The sequence below is a fragment of the Quercus suber genome, unplaced genomic scaffold, assembly GCF_002906115.3.
Source record: "Quercus suber isolate HL8 unplaced genomic scaffold, Cork oak 2.0 scaffold_250, whole genome shotgun sequence".
NCBI lineage: Eukaryota > Viridiplantae > Streptophyta > Magnoliopsida > Fagales > Fagaceae > Quercus > Quercus suber.
In genome coordinates, this window is record NW_027069706.1 from 648269 (window position 1) to 670485 (window position 22217).

The following is a 22217-nucleotide window of genomic DNA, read 5'->3' on the forward strand; positions in this document are numbered from 1 at the left end:
AATATCTTAAAATAAAAGGTTTCTTTTAAAGTACAATTAAAAGAAACATCGATAGGTCTACTATTTATATATTTTGCTTTCCCTTATAATAAGTGGCACGAAATTCCAGCCTAATTTCTCTCTATAAAGAGAACAAGCTGAAGCTAACATCATTGAATTACAAGATATACATAAAATACTAACTGAATGTTTGATTTGTCACATACTTCATATGAATAAAATTAATTTTTTCAAATAAAGACTTAAATTGGTTAAATTAATCTTTTTGTCAAAATTCAAGGATGGTATTTACAAGATTTCATTTATGAAATAATAAATTTAAAGAAGACAGTGAAAGAAAGAGCATATTATAAAATGCAAAAAGAGCATATCATAAAAAGTACAAAGAATAAAAAAGTTCTTGTTAACAAGCACCTTAAAGTTGTAGGTTGAGAAATAATATATATTTAATAATGAGCCAAAATGTATATTTTTTGAAGATAAAAATTCACTTATCAATAATTAATTGATTTGCAAGTACAAATTCAATGTGATCTATGGGGGGAAAAGGGCCCAACCCAACATAATGGGCTGAAAGCCCATAGGAGAGCTATTTTACGACCGAGAAGAAGAAGATGGAAAAGGCAGGGCCCATCTGGAAGTGGGACCCTCAGAAAGAAGAATTATTACAATCCGAAGAGGATACCTCCTGTCCGAAGAGGTTGTAATTCTCTGACGCAAATATTATAAATCAATTGAGTGTGTGAAAGGCCAAAATGATCTTCCGAGGACTCCACCTGATCAAGATAAGCTCTGAGTATGCTGTGAAACGATAAGGATGGAGAAATATCTAAGGGGAAAGCTGCTACCACCGTATTTAATACACTGCAGCAACTTTTTTGGCCGCATTTATGTGGAGAAGACCTCTGAACAGTGCATCCTAACCTACTGCCACTCACACAGAGCTAAAAGAAGATGTTTGACGTGACATATACTCAAGCAAGCTCATGGATGAGAAACAAGTGGACGATGGGGATGAGGAGAAGGGTTACTATATAAAGGAAGGAGGCTCCTAACAAGAAAGGAGGAGGAAAAAGAAGAACAAGAGAGAGAGAGAGAAAACTTGACTGTAACCCTAAGACCTTTGTTCATCAGATAAATAATAATATAGCTCCTCGAATTTTCAGGTTTTACGTGTAAATTCATGTTAGTTTGTGTTTGAAAGTTGTGATTCGTTGTTACCAACTCAATACTTAACCTAGCTCTTTCACCCATATTCTACAAATTTATTGTTTTGGGCTTGGGCCACAAATCCTAACCCTACGTGATCTTTTAAGCTTTTCTGGAGATGTGTATATAATATTTAGTATATAGTTTGATTTTATTTTTATTTTTAAGAAAATATAAAAACATCATTAAATGAAGTGTCTAATGCACCTTAGCTTGTGCTTGCAGGACACTCATTAACCAAAACTTAAAAAGAAGAAGGGAGAACAGTAGCATCTCCATTGGGTATTAGGATCATCCACATTTAAAATAGCTACATTTCATTGCTAAGATTAGATATTACAAATATAACAATGTATTAAAGTACCACGTTATTTAAAATTTTAAATAATGTGAGACTTTACCCATTGTTAGATCCAAAAATATATCTTATTAAAAAGAAGATCCAAAAAAATAAAATCTTAAACCTGAAATTGGTTCTCTACAGCTAACTCTTTTGTTAACACTTATCGAGTGAGACTGCCTACATGATAAATTACAAATATAACAATGGCCATACATGATAAATTAAAAAAACAAGCAGACTACATGATATCCTGCTCTGAAGTATCTGTATTGCCATTTCTTCCCCTCAGAAACTGAGACACTGATTGAGACGTCTCTGCTAACATGTACAGACAAAACAAGCACAACCCTGATGCAAGAAGAAAAAAAATATACAAATAAGTCGCTGAAATTTCAAGCGAGATTCAAAGATACATAAAAGCTTTGAGATCTATAAATGTAACATGGATATATCAGAAAAATAAGCCTGACTAAAATGGAAGACAATCCAAACAAATGAACTTTGAATATTTTAAGCAAGTTATAATGTCTTCCCTAGCTTATGTATGATTCCTTTTTGAAGAGTTTTTTCTACACTTTTGAGAACCATAATAGGGCTTCGGAATTTTCCTTTAACCTACACAAATATTTTCCTTTAAAAAGACTGCCATAAGACCAACTATGCTCTATGATATTGAATATTGGTTTGTTTAGAAACATGTTCTAAAATAAGTGTGGCTGAAATGAGTATTGAAATGAATAAGTGAAAATACAAGACAGAGATATTCAAAATGAAGAGATTTGCTTAAAGATAGCAATGACCCTTATTAATGAAAAGACGAGGAAGAGTCACTTGAGATGGTTTGGTCGTGTGCAAAGAAGAGCAAAATATGCATCAAAGAAGAAGAGTGAGTTGATTCAAGTCGAGGAAATGTAAAAAGATGGAGGATGACCTAAAATGATATTCGTAGTAAAAAATGACGTGACAGAGAAGGAGCTTAGAAAAAGTGATTTTGCATAGGATAGAATGGCGGGAAAAAATAAATATGGCCATCTTTGATTAGCTTGTTGAGAGCCATAGCTGACCCCAAAGTTTTAGGAGTATAGCATCCAAATTTTAACTGTTTTGTTAACTAGGCATTAGACATTACATGCATGACAGCATGGATGGTATAGAAATAAAATTCTTAAAGCTAACACGGAAAGTTTGATATGGAAACTACAACAAAATTAGACAAGGCTTCAGAATTGGCAGTCATAATGATATCAGATCAAATTGGTGAAATCTAAGTATGATTCCTACACAGCAGGCACTCCATGAGTAGCAGATCAAATTGGCTAGCATCAATATTGATCTAGGACAGCAGGAGGTCCCAACTTTCTAACCTTATTTATTATGGCCAAACATTAACATGCAACATTACCCAAATATATGTATAATATAAAATTGCACTATGCACAGCAAGTCCACATCCAGGAAGCCAGCTGCCTCTCAAGCATTTGAAAAAATGATTCTTCCTTTCATTACACGGTTCCTAGCAACAGTGTAACATATTCTCCAAGAGAAAATGTACCAGAACCATTTCCCACTATTACAAGGTAGCAAAAAAGATGGCATCATAAAATAATACGAGTAGACAATCAGACTCACCACATACATGTACAAACAGAGATTTATACCAGAAAAAGAAGAATGAGCTAGACAGATGAGTCTAGGGCATCAACCACAATGTATCTACAAATTAAAGACTTCATTGCATCTTTGTTGAAGAAAGTTATTAAAATCATGCGCCACCCATAAAAATTTGCTAACATTGATGTAAAACAATTCAGATTGTCATCAAGTTTTGATGTACATGTAAGCAGCGACATACCAGCATAGGCAACCGTAACACCTGAAACTAATCTTCCCAAAGCTGATAGTATGTAAAGACAAATCACCACCTGAAGAAAGAATTACATCATATATAAATTATCAGGTTAGCTATCCACAACAACCATAACTAAAAAGGAAAAAAAAGAAGTTACTAATTTCATTCTCTGATGACATTAACTACAATATTGATAGAATGAAATGCTAGGAAGCACAGACACAGGTGCAGGTACAGGTACGACACGAGCAATTTCTGAAAAATTATAACATGACACGGTGGGTACGACACCCCAAATGAAGTGTCCATGCTTCCTAGATGAAATGAGCCACATCCGCACCTAATAAGAGAAGAAGAGGGGGAAAAGAGGAGGGGAAGGGTTCCTAATAATTTTGAAGCAGGGATTGAGTGCTTCACTAAAATTCCATCTTGCAAGTGGCGCAAAATTCTCACAAACAAATTCCACCATTAAAGTTGATGTTTACAAGTGAACATGAGTGAATATTTGCAAACACAACTGATCCAATCAAGCAAGTGGATTGGACATTCAATTCAATCATCATACAACAAAGTAGACCCCAATTCCGTGCTGCTATTCTTACAAATCTAACAATCATCATACTGTAAAACAAAATATAAACAAAGGAAAAGAGAGAGAGAGACCTTGAAAAAGAGGCGCTTGTCATGGCCAGTGGCAGCAACCCTAAGAACAGACTCGGCAGCACCAATGGTATTAGCTAACCAAGCCACTATGCTATTGGCTGTGTCCTGAGATATCTGCCACTCCAGTGGGTCTACGGGAACCCTATATTTATCAATCAATTAGCAAAGGAATTCGTAAAAATCATAGTAATTAATTAAGCAAAGAAGAAGAGGAAGTACTGGATGGTGAGTTGGCGGAAGAGGAGGCCGAGAATGGCGAGAGAGCAAAGGAGGACGATGAGTACGTCCGATATCAAAGACACGACGCTGGCTCCTCGATAGGCGCAGTGATAGTAAACCAAACTACCGCTTACAATTACTCCAATCAATATCAACGCTCGAGATTTCTCACTCTGCCTCCTCCTCTTTTCTCTCTTTGCTGTGCTGTTGCTATCCATCATCTCTTTCCTTCTTTCTGTTACTCTACTTCTTCTTCATCTTCATCTTCCTTCCTTTCTTCTCCTTCTTGTTTCCACATCTGGACATTTTGGACTCATTCAAACCCCAATATATATATATATATATAAAATGCCGCAGTGGGTCGGGTCAAATAATCAAACTTTTGACCCACCCACCTATGCAATTACATTGCCTACTTCTACTTTTATTATTCAGCCTATCTAATTTTTCATTCTAATATATATATATATATATATATCAAATTTTTAGCTCTCATTTTTCATTTTCACAATAGAGGGAGGGATTTAAACTTGGATGTCTCCAAATTTAAAAACGCTAAGATGTTCCTATCACATTAGCCCAAATTTCAACAACTTGTCATTCTTGTAAGGTGATTTTTTGGTGGTTTCTAATACCAGTTATGTATGAAATTGTTTCTCTTTCTCATACTTTTCATAGATTTGAAGTTTCTCATGTTCATTGGAATAGCAATAGCCTTATTCGTTTGTTGGCAAAACATGCTCAGGGTATTGAGCATTATGTTACCTAGATTAAAGAGAACTCTTGTTTTCTAGAATACTCTCCAACGATGTATTCTCTTTCGGTTAATTTTTAAAAGTTCCAATTTCCTATCCAAAAAATACCAACAACAACAACAACTTGTCATTCTTGTATCTCCAATCTAATAAGCTTTTTATTTACTTATAGCCCATAACTTATTATTATTTACCATTTACATCCATCCATCTCATATACACTTTTATTTCTGTTTCTATTACCATTTCTTTTATTTTTTATTTTTTACATACTGTATACGAAATATACTGTTTCCAAACTATCACATATAAAATTAATTTTTTAAGATTTAGTATATTTTTAAAATCATAATTATATATTATAAGAAATTCATACTTCATTCCATCTCGTCAACCATTACCAACATCATAAATTCATCAAATGTTTGTTCAGAGCCGAAATTGAACATTCCCAATTAATATAGTTTCTTTTTCTAAATTTGATTTATAAAAATAAAAGTCCAACTGACTGATCAACTCCCATATTCGTTTTTTTCCTCACTTCAATTACCTAGCAGCCACGCAACGGCTTGCAAGAACAAGCTTTCCTTTATAGCATAATAATTAACGGAAATTCAACAAGAAGGATAAAGATTATTGCACAAGCAACCACATAATTTCCAGGCAGTGAGATTACTTTGATCAATGATTTATTGATAGTTTCTATACATATATATACATAGACACACTTTGATGATTTTTAATTACATAAATATACTTGGCAGCCAACAACAGCAGAAGCAGCAGCAATAATGGGATTACATTTGAAAAAAAGAATGAGATCAGTTTTTGCCCATCTTAAAGTTTTTCTACTACCGACTATCTGCTTCCCACCTGCATTTAACTTGGAAGCAATGCTGTCCCATTCTGAGTACCTTCAGATTCAGAGGCTTGACTTTCTGCATGTTACAAAATCAACTTGCCTATCTAATATTTCATTCTAATATATATATATATATATATATCAAATTTTTAGCTCTCATTTTTCATTTTCACAATAGAGGGAGGGATTTAAACTTGGATGTCTCCAAATTTAAAAACGTTAAGATGTTCCTATCACATTAGCCCAAATTTCAGCAACTTGTCATTCTTCTAAGGTGATTCTTTGGTGGTTTCTAATATCGGTTATGTATGAAATTGTTTCTCTTTCTCATACTTTTCATAGATTTGAAGTTTCTCATGTTCATTGGAACAGCAATAGCCTTATTCATTTGTTGGCAAAACATGCTCAGGGTGTTAAGCATTATGTTACTTAGATTAAAGAGAACTCTTGTTTTCTAGAATCTTCTCAAACGATGTATTCTCTTTCAGTTAATTTTTAAAAGTTCCAATTTCCTATCCCAAAAAACCAAAAACAAAAAACAAAAAACAAAAAAACAAAAACAACAACAACAACTTGTCATTCTTGTATCTTCAATCTAATAAGCTTTTTATTTACTTATAGCCCATATTTTATTGTTATTTACCATTTACATCCATCCATCTCATATACACTTCTATTTCTGTTTCTATTACTATTTCTTTTATTTTTTTATTTTTTACATAATGTATACCAAATATACTGTTTCAAAATTATCACCATATATATATATATATATAACATTAATTTTTTAAGATTTAGTATATTTTTATAATCATAATTTTATATTATAAGAAATTCATACTTCATTCCATCTCGTCAACCATTACCAACATCATAAATTCATCAAATGTTTGTTCAGAGCCGAAATTGATCATTCCTAATTAATATAGTTTCTTTTTCTATATTTGATTTATATAAATAAAAGTCCAAAAACTGACTGATCAACTCCCATATTCGTTTTTTTCCTCACTTCAATTACCTAGCAGCCACGCAATGGCTTGCAAGAACAAGCTTTCCTTTATAGCATAATAATTAACGGAAATTCAACAAGAAGAATAAAGATTATTGCACAAGAAACCACATAATTTCCAGGCAGTGAGATTACTTTGATCAATGATTTATTGATAGTTTCTATACATATATATATACATAGACACACTTTGATGATTTTTAATTACATAAATATACTTGGCAGCCAACAACAGCAGAAGCAGCAGCAATAATGGGATTACATTTGAAAAAAAGAATGAGATCAGTTTTTGCCCATCTTAAAGTTTTTCTACTACCGACTATCTGCTTCCCACCTACATTTAACTTGGAAGCGATGCTGTCCCATTCTGAGTACCTTCAGATTCAGAGGCTTGACTTTCTGCATGTTACAAAATCAACAACAGAAGATATTTATAATCTTATCAAGAAAGCCACAGTTTAGGTGCAGCCCACCATCCAAGGCAAATATTCGTTTCATTTTTAACATAGAAAAAGATCCTGTGCTTGTGGAGTGCATCTGGGTGTGAGTATGCATCACAGAGAGAGAGATGCTGTTCTATTGAACTACCAATTTCGAAAGCCCAATTGCAACAAAGTGATGTGTGCACAAGCCATTTACCAAAGTATACGCTAAGATGAATAAGATCAAAATGGCAATCAGTATTTACGAGACTTTCTACTAAATGTATCTATTATGTCTTCATGAATGATGGTAAGTTATATTGCATACAACTAGATCAATTGATCAGTCTTTTGACAAAGAATTTTGAAAATATCACTACATCAATTTAAACAACATTGAGGCTAACTGCAACAAGTCAGTTGAAATAAAAAGAGAACCAAGTTAGTGTTCCTTCTTGTTCAGTAACAAGCCTGTATTCTGACTGATCAAAGGAAAAACTGCAGTGTGGAGTTTGATAGACAGCTTGAGCATTAAAAAAAAAAAAAAAATTATAGCATTAACAATTATTCTGACTTTGTCATAGAGGTGAGAGGACAAGCGGATGTAATGGTCAGAGATATGGAATCATACATTAATCGGCCAATACCTTTCTATTGCAACCGATGTAGAACTCATAGTATGTTCAAAGAGGACTCATGATGACAACTATTTTGCATATTTGGACCCCTTTGGTCTGAATGTTAAATAAGTATTTTCGCTCAAGCCATGTTTAATTGTGTGCAAATAAGTGTGTGTACATGTACAAAGCCAAGCTAAGCTTTAGTCCCATTTCCTTATAGATAAAATGGACGCCAAATAATCATGGATTTAAATATGCACATGGATTAAAGAGAGACAATTTTCACACCTTCACCAATGAGTTGTTCAAATCGAGCAACTATGTGTTCCCGTAAGTGTATTTCTTCAATGCTTGTAGATGAACTCTTACACGATTTAGCAATATTTCCCGCTGTTTATCATTGCTCATTTCAAGAATCTTCTGGACCACATAATTTGCAAATTGGTCCTTCATCATTGCCTAGTAAATAAAAATTGAAACAACAAAAAGCTTTAGTACTAGGAAAAAAAGGTTCCAACTTCCAAGATGCAAAATAATGTATTTCCATATTATAATTCCCAAGACTAGCAAACTATGAACAATGTCCAGAAATGTCCATATTTTACATCACAACAAGCTCATTAAAGAGAGAAGAATATGCAATCACACTGAGTAAACCCCTTTTTTTCCCATTGGTAAGTTACACATGCACTCAATGGATCTTAAACCCATGACCACACCATGTAAGGAGGAAGTATTTGAGCTAAAGCTCACTGGTGCACATCAAGTAAAACACAACATTATTTCGTTTTTTCAGCACTTTAAAGAGTTTACAACAAGCTAAGGGAAGAGAAAATGGGTTCACATTAACAATAAAAGTACAAATAAAGTATCATTAGGATATACGGGGAAAAGCATCTCAGCAGTTAAAAGACACAAGAATTAAGTACTCAATGGAATCGGGAATGCATCAGTATTGAAAACTAAAGCAAAACAAATTAAAAGTTAATTAATTTAATGTCAAATTAGCCATATCTAATCTGTAGCTGGTGGAGACATGAGGAAAAGCACCAGAATGGTATATCTTATTTGCTACATTGTGAGATCTAAATTTCTTGGCAGTAGTTCTAAAAACTAATATGGAATTGGGTGGGCCAAGTTCGATTTTTATTTTCCCGATGGGGGACCAGAGAGAAGGGGGTGGGGGGGGGGGGGGGGGGGGGCACCTTGGCAATTTTTCTTAACAAATTTGATTTCTTGAAACTTTTTTTTTATGGTAAGTTACACATGCACCCATTGGGTCTTTGATCTACGGCCTCACCCTATACCTTGCTGATATAACTTTCTGTTAATGTTTATACATGATTCCTGGTAACTAAAAGCACGGCTTAAGAGTTGCCTAAGAAAAAAGGCATGATTTGAGATATCTTCATAGGTAGCATCTAAAAGCAGCAGTTATCAACATGCCTGGTTTGGGGCTATATATTTGCACTAATCCTGGATCCGGTTTCTATCAAAAATAAATAAAAAAGCCTGGAATTAGATCCATACTTAACTGTTACCCTGGGAAACAGTTGAATCCAATATAAACTGGCTTGGGTCAGCTGACCTAAGTGAGTCAAGACTAAAGATCTGGCCAAGCCAAAGTACTAGGTAAGACTATCAGGACTGAATTACGAATGATATTATCTTCCTGTATCTGCTTTTAAGTTGATTTACCCTAGGCCAAAAAAAAAAAAAAAAAAAAGGTTTACCAATAAAGTATCATTTTCCTCAGATTGCCCAATAATCTCCTCAATCAAGAGCTCTTGTTCAGTAGTATCTCCATGCTCCAAACATTTCTCAACAACATTTGAAGCGTACTTATGCTGACTCATTTGTACAATTTTCCCAGACAACTTCTTGATAATTTGACTTCTTGCATGCAGCTTTCCCATCTCCAAAACATGCTGCAACCAGTATGATCCATCATAGTTTCCACGATTCACCGAGGGAAAGTTAATGCTATTTATATAAATTTTTTGAAAAGTAGGTAAGACCAACCTGTGTGACATAATTGCCATACTGATCTTGAGCAAGGACATATGCCGACTCTAAGATTTCATCCACAATAGATTGAATATGCAGCTCATCTGAACAATGCTCCAAAACTCTCTATCACAAATCAAACATAAAAAATTCAATACCAAGACACAACACAGTATGATTAGAGCCTCTGCAACCAGCAAATTTTTTTATTTACCTGAATGACACGGCAACCATAAGGATGGGTAGAAAGTGTGGTGACATGACCTTGAAAAGCAGAAATAATAAATCCAATTTTCTCTGTAGGGACACATTCTATACATTTCTGTATAACATGATTTCCATTTTGATCAAGTACACATTTCATAACATGTCCATCAAGCTCATGCACAAGTTGTATTTTCTGATCAAGCTCAATAACTTCAAGGGCCTAAAATAAAAATCCAGCACAGGATCAAGAGTCAATGAGAATGCTATTGAAGTGGAGACAATTTTACAGTAGGATCAGTGAGGGCCATGGCCCCCAAAGGCCCCTAAATTTTATTTTTTAAGTAGTGAAACTTTATATTAATTTTATTTGAATCCCTTTATAATAATGTTTATACCCCCAAAATTTTGACATATTTCAATATATCCTAGCAACAAATCAATACATTCACTGTGGCACCCCAATTTACAATTTGCTAGACCCATCCTTGGAAAAGTAAGATTGAATAAATAATGGTAATGTTATATAGCATTCAAATTGATTCTTCAAATTCACTCTCAAACTAATACAAAAACATTTTTGATAAGTAACAATGCTTCATTGAAATAAAAACTAAGCTTTACAAAAACCCAGAGCACACAGGCAGTGCACTATGGATATCAGAACAAAAGACTAAAATGCATAAAAATTACAAAAACATATGGTGTATAAAGCGAAAATTCTGTTTTATCACTCCAAAAAGGTAAGCTCAAGAATATAGTATACAACCCAGGATATAGATTACGGGAAAATATTTTCTTTCACTTGTTTACATCCACTATTTTACATCAATATCCACAATTGATGCAGGGGTGTCCACATTTTAAAACATGAAAATGGATGTTAAAAAATGAGTGTAGGAGTATCATTGCCCATTTATTACGATAAACTAAATTATTCAAAAAGAAAAAAGAAAAGAAAAGAAAAGCACTGCAACTATGAAAGTAGTCCACCTCTTTTAAAATGTGATTCCTGAGAAGATTCCTAAGATCTATCTAAAAGATCAGCAACACGATCTATAGATACAAAAGATCATGCATTTTTTCAGAAGACATCATGCACATGATAATTGTGTCAAAAATTATTCTCTATTAATAATATTATATGACAACAGAATTAATAAATTCAAGGGGGAAGAAATGCAGATTCAATTAAAATCCAAATATTAAATGTTTTTAATGTATATCTCAAATTCAGCGATCAGGAACTCAAAGAAACTTCAGGAAAGATATTATGCACTTTTATTACTTCCCCAAAACAAGGTTTCAAGAAAGAAGGCTATTGATGTAATTTAAAACTTCTTGATAAATTACTGATTCTCCCAATAGCTTAAATTGTTAGAAAATGATGAATTTAATCACATAACTATAATTCTAACACTCCCCCTTATATGTGAACCCAAACTCCCCCTTAAAAAGTGGACCCAACACATGGAATTTTTAACATTTCAAATGGGAGGTAAAATGAAGACAAGGATCAAACTCAAACCTCCTGCTATGATATCATGATAAATTCCCGATTCACCCAAAATTTTAAGCTATTAGGAGATGATGAATCTAATCACTTAATCATAATTATAACACCTCTCAATCATTCAAGTGCACCCTGAGGATAGAAGCCATAAAACCAACCTTCCTAGTGAGAAACCAATGACTCATTAATCTATCATAGAGATAGTGAAAAGGGAAGATTAATTAGGTTGACCATTGTCAGACTGTGAATTCAACCAAACATGATTGTCTCTCCAGCAGAGAAACATTAAACAAACTCACTGCCAATCATATACCTCTGTCCCAAGAAAATTCACTAGCCATTATACTAAGCAGCCATTCACAAAACACAAACTTGACAAAAGTAAATTTCCATCCCAAATTTACAGGAAAATTAAATTTCTTTGACTAACATATCTCTTCTTCTAAATCCTTAGGAAAATTCTGTCAGGAAGGAAACTTTAGTGATGCAATCTTGAAATCTACCACTGTTATGGACCCTACATGCTATCTCCATCCCTAAGCTTTTATTGTACCACATGGAGGTCAAAAAGCATCAACTTAGGATTCTTTTTCTTTTTTTGTTTTCCCTCTTTAAAATGTTAGTGCATAATCTTAAGATCCATCAGCAATGGGCAGCACATTTGGTGGAATTATAAGCCTGCACATCTATCATCACATTCTAACATACCTTCTGGATTACACGACAACCATACATCTGCAAACTTAAGGACAACATCATTCCTGCAAGTTGATCTGCAAGTTCCTTTCTCTGCTCAAGACTTCCATGTTCAAAAAACTGTAAAATACCAACATGACTTAATAATCAAGCCAGCCATTCAGAAAGTTAACGTCAAACAAAAACATACACGATTATAGAAATCTACAATGTGATGCACATGAATTTGGAAAGCATACCTTTTGGATAACGTAATTACCAAAAACATCTGTCATTAATTTTGAAGCATGTGGAAGAACTTCTTTGAAAACAGATGCCTTGTCTTCACCACTGCAATATTCCAGCTTCTGCTGAATAAATCGACTCCCATGTTGATCAACACTGACATTAAACACAAATGAAAAATTATTATTTTTAGAATGGAAACGATACATGAATCACATTATTTAGATCAAGGGAAAGAAAAGAACAAAAAATATAATTTAGAATAGATACTACAGAACCTTGCCTGAATTCTACAATACGCCCTGCAATATCAGAGAGTTCAAACTTCCGTGCATTGCTGGACTTCAGCTCTTCAAGAAAAGAGTGCCTTTTGGGTTCCTCCAAGCTGTAGAGTCCTCTTTGCCCTTGCCATCCAGAATATACTCCTGCATTTCTAACTGAACCTTGTGGAAACCTCATTTCATTTCGCCGACCTGGATGATTCATTCCTCCCACCGGAGATGATGGCAATAGTGGACTAGAAAGAGGTGATGCTGGAAATTGTGTCATGATACCCAAGTTAGGACTTCGTAAATAGCCACTATTAGTTGCTCCCATGTTTCTTGGACTCATTATGCTCAGACTTCCATTTGCTGTATGCTGAAGTTTCTGGTCACTCATATAAGAAGCAACGTTTGACTCTTTTTGTAAAGCAAAAGGATCAAACTGGCCCTCTGTGACACCTGTTGATGCCAACCGAGAATGAAACGCAATGCTATATGCATTATCAAAAGGATGCGGATAGTATTGCACATGATGCGCATCCACAAAAGAAGGTTGAAGCATTATCCCTTGCTGCCCATAAGGCCTATTCAGATGTTGCACATCACCTACAAGTGGGAAACCTTCCCCTGTTGAAGCACCAACAGTTCGACGACTAAAGCTTGGGCCAGAAGTGGCATCAAATGGTAGAGGAATGGCACCATTAGAAGTGTATCCAGCCATATATGGGGGAAGATGTGCTGGACTCACAGCATATCCACCCACACTGTATTGAGGAGTAAATGACCCTGGTGGATAAAAATTGGGGTAATATGGATTTCCTGACGTCATATAAGCTGCTGCTGTTGTATATAAGGGAGGTGTGAGTCCAGGAGAATGCAATGAAGGCTGTACCCCAAGAGAGGAGAAATGGGGATGACCATTTGGAACTTTTTCCATAACAACATGTGAACGATTCATTCCTGGAGAAATTACTTGAGCCTGGACCCCCTGAAATTGATATGGAGTACCGCGTTGTGAAGAAGGATGGTGGTGCAGCACATTCCTCCCATAAGATTGTGGCTCTTCCTGTTTGTTCCTATTACTCTCTGCATTGGATGCTCTAGTTTCCTTTCTTGAAACATCTGGCCCAAGGGCTCCACTAATTGACGCATCATCCTTTAAAACAACATCTTTCCTGTTTGATTCATTGCCTTCTTGTGTTGGTGAGTTCCCTATACTGTCAGGACTCGTCAAAGAGGTCACTAAAGGACTATTATTGGATATCAATCCAACAGCATGTGCATCAAGAGCACAAGACTCTGAACAAACATCAGTAGGGCCTGAATTTGTTTCTGGTAGCTTTGAAATATTAACAGAAGAAACATTCAATGAAATTGCAAGGACATCAGAATCAACTGATTCCTCTGCTGTTGCATGGCCTGCTGAACGAGACAGATTATATACTGGAGAAGGAGTACGGGGAAAGTCTTCCTACAAATCCACCAAGAAAATGTAGAGGATAAGTTCAGACAGAAATGGGATACTGTCTGTAAATAAAAAACAAATAGCAAACTATGAATCAAAGGGCTAGTATTCATCATGTAAAATCAGGCATTAAAATCCATTAGCACGACAATATGTAACTTTTTTTGATAAGTTAGCAAGACATTGTTTAACTTGAAATTACAAAAATATGTCACAAATGGAAAAGGCTACAATCGGGTGACAAGAACTGATAAAGATTTAGAGCACCAAATGCTAGAAGTCAAAGTAAATAGACAATTTGACAAGCAAGCAACTAAAATTAATGAGGTAATGGTTGAATAATATAGAACTCGTTATCTTTTGGATGGTTAGTTGCCACCACAAGATCAAAAAACAGAAAACATCAATGAAGCTTTTGTGTTCTATCAATCTCACTCAATCAAAGATCCCAGAACTTCAGAAACCAGTGATGCCAGCTTCTGAAAGATTATGATATGAAAAATTATATGTTCAACTTTATGTATTCTTTTATCCATAGAGCCCATTGAATGTACAGAAAAATCCCAAGAAATTTTTTTTATGGGAAACAATTTCCCAGACTATTTCTTTGTTTCACCCTTCTGCCATAAACAAATGTCAAACATAATTCTGTATTGATCAAAGTATAAAACACATGGCTCAACACCAATAAAAGATCATTAGATCTTCTCAATCTTAATGTAGACTCTGACAATTTCCAATTTGTTGCAAATTGAGTTTCAATCCTAGCTAAGAGATTATCCATGCCAAAAAAAAAATTGGATCATCTTTTAAATGACACCTCTAGCAGTGCACCACACCACACACAGAATGGCCCTCTCTCAATCTTTCTTTTTTGTTGGTGTATGAATTAATTGGGACAAGAGAGGGAGTGAGTGATGTGGCTCGGGCTAGGAACTTTGGTTTTGAGAAATGGGATTAAGTTGCTAAGAGAATGTAAAGTGGAAACACAACTCTTCAAGAGGACACTCTTGGAAAGAATAGTTCTAGGCTGTACTTTTAGAACTCAGATCACAACTGATTACAAAATACAATAGCCTTGCCTACTTATAGTTGGAAAGAATGCATGCTATTGCCTAACCTTACAACATAGGCTCCTAGAATCTGGTTGACTAATTGTGTAACTAACTAGCTAACACTTTTTTTTTTTTAATGACATAGGAGAACTTTACTCAGAACAGTTGCACGTTGCAGAGCATACTATACAACTAACTAGCTAACACTTATCTCGAACAACTTTGGTTACAATATGCACAGACTTAAACCTGTTCCAAAAAATCAAGTACCAGCAGCTGCAAGGATGCACTGCATCAGTTAGATATACTCCTAATGGGCATTCTTATTACTTTCCAATGATACCCTTCTATTTAAGTGCTTTTTAAGACAACTGATAGGATAGTTGTGGAAAGTGAAGCATGATGCCAATGTCAACACTTTCTCTTTTTATAATACTAGAAAACTTAAATTCACATATATCCCAAAAGAACGACACAAATAGATTCTTTTCTCTCTTTTTTTTTTGGTTTTTTTTTTTTGGTGGGGGAGGGGGTGGTTTGTTATGTAAACCATCTATAAGAACAAATACATTTCTAGCCCTCAAATACAAGTTTTCTGAAATTCATGAGGTAATCCATACGAAAGCAAACTGATGGTATTTTTCTTTTCCTATCTCCTTGTTAACTTTACCTACTTGAATTGTTGGATATTAGGAACTTTCTTTTGTGATATTCAAGATGGAAAAGAGGGGAAGGGGTTAAACCCACTTAATCAAATATGAACAACAGAACATTCAAAAGCACTTTAAAGCTTAATGGTTGTTGATTGAGAATAATGCATATTAGAATCCAAAACACTTACTGAATTCTATACCTGTATCAGATCAACCAAACTTTTATGACGACTAGCCAAAGAAACTGTGTTCTGTCCAGGTATATGTGCAGTAATACTTTCAGCCAAATTGTTGGAAGCTGGCCTTGGTGATGTATCATTCTCAGACTCCTCCTTGTGAGTAGAAAGGGAGACCTGAGACAAATGTAAGGATCCATTGCCATTGTCATCTACTGAAGTTAATCTCCGATTATTGCCAAAAACACCCATATGGCGCATCAGGCGTTGATTCTCTTGTGAGATAAGAGGTGGAGGAAGTCTTGGGTTTAAGTTGATGTTAGAGCTGTAGTATGCAACATATGCTGGATCAGAGCGCAGTTCTTCCTCAGACATGCAATTTTCAATTGCACTGCTTAAATTAGCCAAGCTTGAATTCGGATCAGAGTTCTGTTGCATTAAGATATTCTTAATAGCTGCAAGTGAACCTTCCATGCTTGGTGGAGCACTACCACTTCTATTGGGTATTATGTCTGCTTGACCTCCATTAACTCTTTGCACCTTCGAGAGTAATCCCAACTGCTCTGCCGCCATATTTTTCGATGGAGATCCAAAAGTCGCAGCATCCTTAGAAGAGTGCCACTTTCTATCTCCGCTGCTTTCCACCATTCTCACAGGGCTCTCAGTTGTCATCCTGCTTTTTTGATTAAATATTGAGTTCACAGTTTACTTTGCACCGTAGTTGAGCAAACTCAATCCAATGCTCCATGTGACAATTTACAGTGTCTGGCTCTGGCCATATTTTAGCAAATTGAAAATGAAAACGAAAGTCAATTTGGTAATAAACTCACAGATTCTGACAGGAAAAATAGCTAAATATAAGGGTGCAAAAAGAACTATCTTAAGACATCACCAAAAAGGGACACATAACATATGCAAAGAAAGAAATGACATCATCAATTACAAGCCAGTTCATATCAAGCATACTTTGAAGACTTGATCAGAGATTATCATACTATTTCACGACTTTGTGGTGATACTGATGCAGAAATTTCAAAATGTTTATCCACATCTAATTTCCTGATGCATAAACTGGATGGCCAGTGTTCCACAGAGGCAAATTTGTATTACAACATCCACAATAATTCCATCACAATGAGTCTACTCGGGTAAAGACTAATACACATCTAAACAACAGTTACCTTAACAACAGCCATAAATTAATACAGCTTTAATGATAATACCCAATAGCACAAACAAAAAACAGTAATGTCGAAACATAGCAGCAATCCATCTCAAATATGTCTTCTCCATAAAAAAAAAGTATCTTTCATAGCAAGCACTGAATGAACAATCATCCATGCAAATACTAGAATTCACCAGCTTTAGATAGAGTGGTCCACCTGTCAACATTATATTATAAACTCAGTTCCTACTTCATTATATTGTCCACTCTTGAGTTGAAATTCATATTTCTACATAATTTCTATGAAGGTCTAATGTGACAGGCAATGTCTTCATAAATTAATACAGCTTTAATGATAATACCCAATAGCACAAACAAAAAACAGTAATGTCGAAACATAGCAGCAATCCATCTCAAATATGTCTTCTCCATAAAAAAAAAGTATCTTTCATAGCAAGCACTGAATGAACAATCATCCATGCAAATACTAGAATTCACCAGCTTTAGATAGAGTGGTCCACCTGTCAACATTATATTATAAACTCAGTTCCTACTTCATTATATTGTCCACTCTTGAGTTGAAATTCATATTTCTACATAATTTCTATGAAGGTCTAATGTGACAGGCAATGTCTTTTATCTTCCTTTTGTAGGTTACATTGATGATATTCAATAGTAATTCTTTAGGAGAATCATTCATATAAAATTTAACTTATTTTGGTGTGGGCGGGCAGGGTGGTACTCAGTTACTAATCCAAAACATAAATTGGAGAAATCAATTATGATTTCCCCCGGCATTCATATTATCTAGGCTCAGGTCTATCAAATACAATGCCTATACATATACCTCTCCCACAGATATATCATCTGTTTTATGGCACAGGTACTGACATGTGTTGAGTCCGTGTCCGGGCCATACTTGGATTAAAAATAATAACAATTTTTTTTTTTTTTTTGGCTGCGTGCCTGTCTAAGACTTTGGTGCCTGTGTTAGACATGTATTCGATGAGGGTACTCTGCCGAAAATGGCGTGTCTGTGCTTCATTGCTTTGATCACTAATAGTCCATAAGAAACAAGTTCATACATGTTGAATTGTCTCCATTACATAGGCCACTTCGGTTTTGACAACGCTATTTCAGTAATGTTTTCACAATAATCATAATTGGGTCTTTCAACCTTGTTAAGTTTACAGCTATAAAAGCTCCTTAAAATCATTAGGAGCAACAAAAACTCAAGCGAATTCAAGTCAAATTTCATCAACATTTTAACATAAAATGGTCACATAACAGTTTTACATTACCCCACACATCAGTTAAACACCAAAATTTAAAACACAGCCAACTTGAGAGGAAAGTTCATCAAAACAAAACAAAACCATTAATCATAGAGCTGAAAACATAAATCCCATGAAACTATTAATCAACAACTCAAACCCAAAAGAGAAAGAAAAAAAAAATTCAGGAAACAGTAAATGAGACATAATTTGAAAATATTAGAGAAGAAAACAACGTTAACCCCCAAGAAGGCCGTAACTGGTTTGAACAAGAAGAACATCACAAAGAAGAAGAAGTACGAGAATTAAAAGATAAAAAGCAGAACTTTATAGGACAGTCTTAAAGCATTGAGAGAGTCTCACCAGGTAAAGAAGATACAATCCTCAAAGTCAGGAACAAAAACCCCCAAGTCTGTTAGAAGCTCTTTATCTGTATGAAGAAGAAGTAGGGACACGTTTAAGAATTAGAAAGACAAAGTCTTTGAGAAAGAGTTTGTTGGGTTTGGAGAAAATAAGATAACTTGCTTGCCACAACCATAACCAGTTGCAGTTGAGGTTTAGCCCAAGGCAAAGGTGTGACTTGAAATATGAATATCAAAACCTTTTTAATTTATTTTATTACTTTTTCTTTTTTTTTTTGGTGTTGCTATTAAAAAACACAAAGAGGAATAAATAAATGGAAGTAAATAATGGGTGCACAAAGTACGTGAAATGGCATTAATGCCATCCCACACATTTCATGGGTGGAATTGGAAATCGCTGCAAATTTGGGCATGGAGTTGGGGTGTTTTTCGTCATAAAGAAATGTAGACACGCGATCATTGATTCAGCTTTTTTCGATGTTTTTCAGTTTTGAAATGCTAGCTCCCAACACGTGTCTGTGTTGAGTCTATTCCTTTCCTGGCTGTGATCAGTAAGAATGGTTTCGAAGTAACCCTGGACCTTCGTATTGAATTTGTTTGAGGATAGCTTGTCGTTGAAAATTAAAAATTAAAAATATTATAATAAAATAATTTTTAAAATGTAAATAATACTATAAGACTCAATTTTAAAGTTATTTTTATTAAAAAAAGTACTTATGAATCTTATAAACAGTATACAAGATTTACATAAATTAAACACAAACTAACGATGCCTACTTAAAAACGCAATCCAAACTATGTTTTAATTGGTCCTTCAAACCCTAGAATTCCAAATAAGCTTCAAACAAAAGTGATTATGTTACGTGTACTAATAAGTTGTTATAATCATATAAATAATATATAAGCATAGAGAGAGAGAGAAAGAGAGAGAGAGGAATCATTGGAATCTCCCTAACCAACAGTGAGTTGGTCATGAAATAATGTCTCTTTCTTAATAGAGCACCCATATGTTTGTAACAATTTTCGTTTTGAAATTTTATTTACTTACAAATTACAATAAGTTAATGGATTATATGATTAAAATACGTTGTACATCATATGTATGAGCTGGCATGTGTATTTTTAAATTATTTTGAAGAAAAAACTATCACAGCTCAAATTAATATTTTATCTTCTTGTAAATTCTGTTTTGGATATGCTAATTTTATGACATTTATATTATATGGATATTGCTAATTTAGGCCAACCTAAGAAAAAAAAAAATCAAGAAATGAGAAATCAACCAATATAGGATTATGAGAATTCTATGGTTCATTTTTCGTTGTTTAGCATTTTGATGGTGCTAGGAATAGGATACATGTATAGTTAGAAGAAAAAAATATACAATATCCCATTTGATGTATATTATGATTACAAAATTTATCAACTCTAATAGAAACGTATACTTTGACATGACTACTTCAAAGTTCAAATAAGAGCCCTCGACAATTAATATCTCCATGAAGGCAGTTCATAAGTTTAAGCCTTGTAATTAATTTAAATTTATGCTTCCTTCCTATATGAATTTAGATCATTCCCAGTTTCTTCCTCACTTATTGCCTTTGCCCCCATTTGAAATGGTAAATTTATTTGTATATTGCTTTGAAATAGCAAGGCAAACAGTCCCTAAAGGATGTAGATAATGCCCACCCAGTTGGGAATATATATATAGGTAAGTTCTTCATTCATTAAATTGATAACAATATGTCAAATTAGCAAACCCCAGGTCTGAGATTAAGCAAAGCTCAATTGTTCATGCTTAGGGGCAATTTTGTACTTATGGAATATTAGAATATTAATGGAGAATAAACTATTTTTAGATTATGAAAAACGTATGAATAAAGCAAAGGTAACCACAGATATCTCCACCGTCGATCCTGTTTTTAGTCAAATGGTTAACTTATTTTGTTCTTGAGAGAGAATCAATGGCTGATGCTGCATTTAAGCAAAACAGTTCAAGTTCGTCATCCATATTCCATACATGATACAACAACCTACAAACAAAACAAATCTCTAGGTCTAGGGTTGGTACTTGGTACCCCCTGTTTTTGATGTAGGAGGAATAACTTCACCAACACCGTTCACTATATCTTTTATATATATATATATATATATATATGATACTTCTTCATCTTTATTTTTAAACTACTCCTTTAACTCATCCTTCCTGTTTTCAAAACACCATCATTTTATTCTTTTAAATTAAAACCAACAAATTTTCAACTTTACGATTGGATGGGAGGAGGCAAAGAAAAGAGTAGAATCATTGGAACAAATAGCGGTTAAAATATATTACTTAATTATTTGGTCATTTTCCCCCTCTATTTTTCACTTATCTTTTCCTCTCATTTTCTCTTCATTCCAAACATCTAGTTTTTGGTGTAAGAATTACACTCTAAATTTCTTAACTTTATTATCAGATAAAGATACTAATCAATTTTTGGTGTAGGTAAGAATTGAAATTCAGATCTCTTATTCAACTATCAAAGACTTTACTAGTTGATATAACTGAAACCCACGTATAATAAAGGGTTAATAAAAGATGACAACAATGATTGTGTTTTTATTTTTATTTTACTTTTACAATTTGTGTTTATTATATATAGTTATCTACCTTGAAGCTGTAACTTTTGATTATTTTATTGCCTTTCTTATATGAAGCTCAATTATTAGGCATGATCTTTTTAAAGTTGGAACTTGTCAAATAAGAAAAAGGAGAAAGAGAAGTAGGGTTTTCACTATAAATGTCTAGCCAAGGTAAGAAACTTTGCTACCAATAATTTCCATTAGATTTTTTTTTTTTTTTTTTTTGGATAGGAATTTCCATTAGAATTATTCAACTTATTTAGCAAATTAATCTTTTCAAATTGTGTCAATTATGCTAGTGATGACACTTCCTTATCTATTAGTTATACTAAAGTTATCAGATTCTAATATGACTCATTGGTTTGGTGTTAAGTGTTAACACAATATGAGCAGACACTAGCATCAATTATAGTTGAAACGTGTAACAATCATAATAATTGATAAGGGGAATTTTTAATTGAAAAAATAAAAGTTGATCTCCAAAGACCCGTCAGCTCTATTATGCAAGCTGAAGATAGTAAGCTGAAGGTAGTAAGCTGAAGGGTAAGCTGAAGGTAGTAAGCTGAAGGTAGTAAGCTGAAGG

At 34.1% G+C, this 22217-nt stretch overlaps 2 protein-coding genes across 3 annotated transcripts; both read right to left on the reverse strand.

The window, feature by feature from the left end:
* Positions 1-1509: 1509 nt before the first annotated feature.
* On the reverse strand, positions 1510-4607 carry LOC112034348 (reticulon-like protein B22). Its single transcript, XM_065780914.1, has 4 exons — positions 4284-4607; positions 4065-4206; positions 3405-3474; positions 1510-1900 (listed from the first exon to the last, which is right to left on the reverse strand). Exons 1-4 carry the CDS (start codon positions 4502-4504, stop codon positions 1791-1793), a joined length of 543 nt encoding a protein of 180 aa, XP_065636986.1. The 5' UTR covers positions 4505-4607; the 3' UTR covers positions 1510-1790.
* Positions 4608-5671: 1064 nt separating this feature from the next.
* LOC112034336 (pumilio homolog 5) lies at positions 5672-19235 on the reverse strand. 2 transcript variants are annotated; one of them, XM_065780915.1, is made up of 10 exons: positions 19011-19235; positions 16233-16979; positions 12880-14330; positions 12611-12752; positions 12384-12491; positions 10173-10385; positions 9974-10084; positions 9685-9879; positions 8240-8410; positions 5672-5976 (listed from the first exon to the last, which is right to left on the reverse strand). In XM_065780915.1, exons 2-9 carry the CDS (start codon positions 16878-16880, stop codon positions 8270-8272), a joined length of 3009 nt encoding a protein of 1002 aa, XP_065636987.1. In that variant the 5' UTR covers positions 16881-16979; positions 19011-19235; the 3' UTR covers positions 5672-5976; positions 8240-8269. The 2 variants fall into 2 exon arrangements, with proteins under 2 accessions (XP_065636987.1, XP_023922918.2); XM_024067150.2 differs by lacking the exon at positions 5672-5976 and adding an exon at positions 7015-7308.
* Between the last annotated feature and the right edge of the window lie 2982 nt (positions 19236-22217).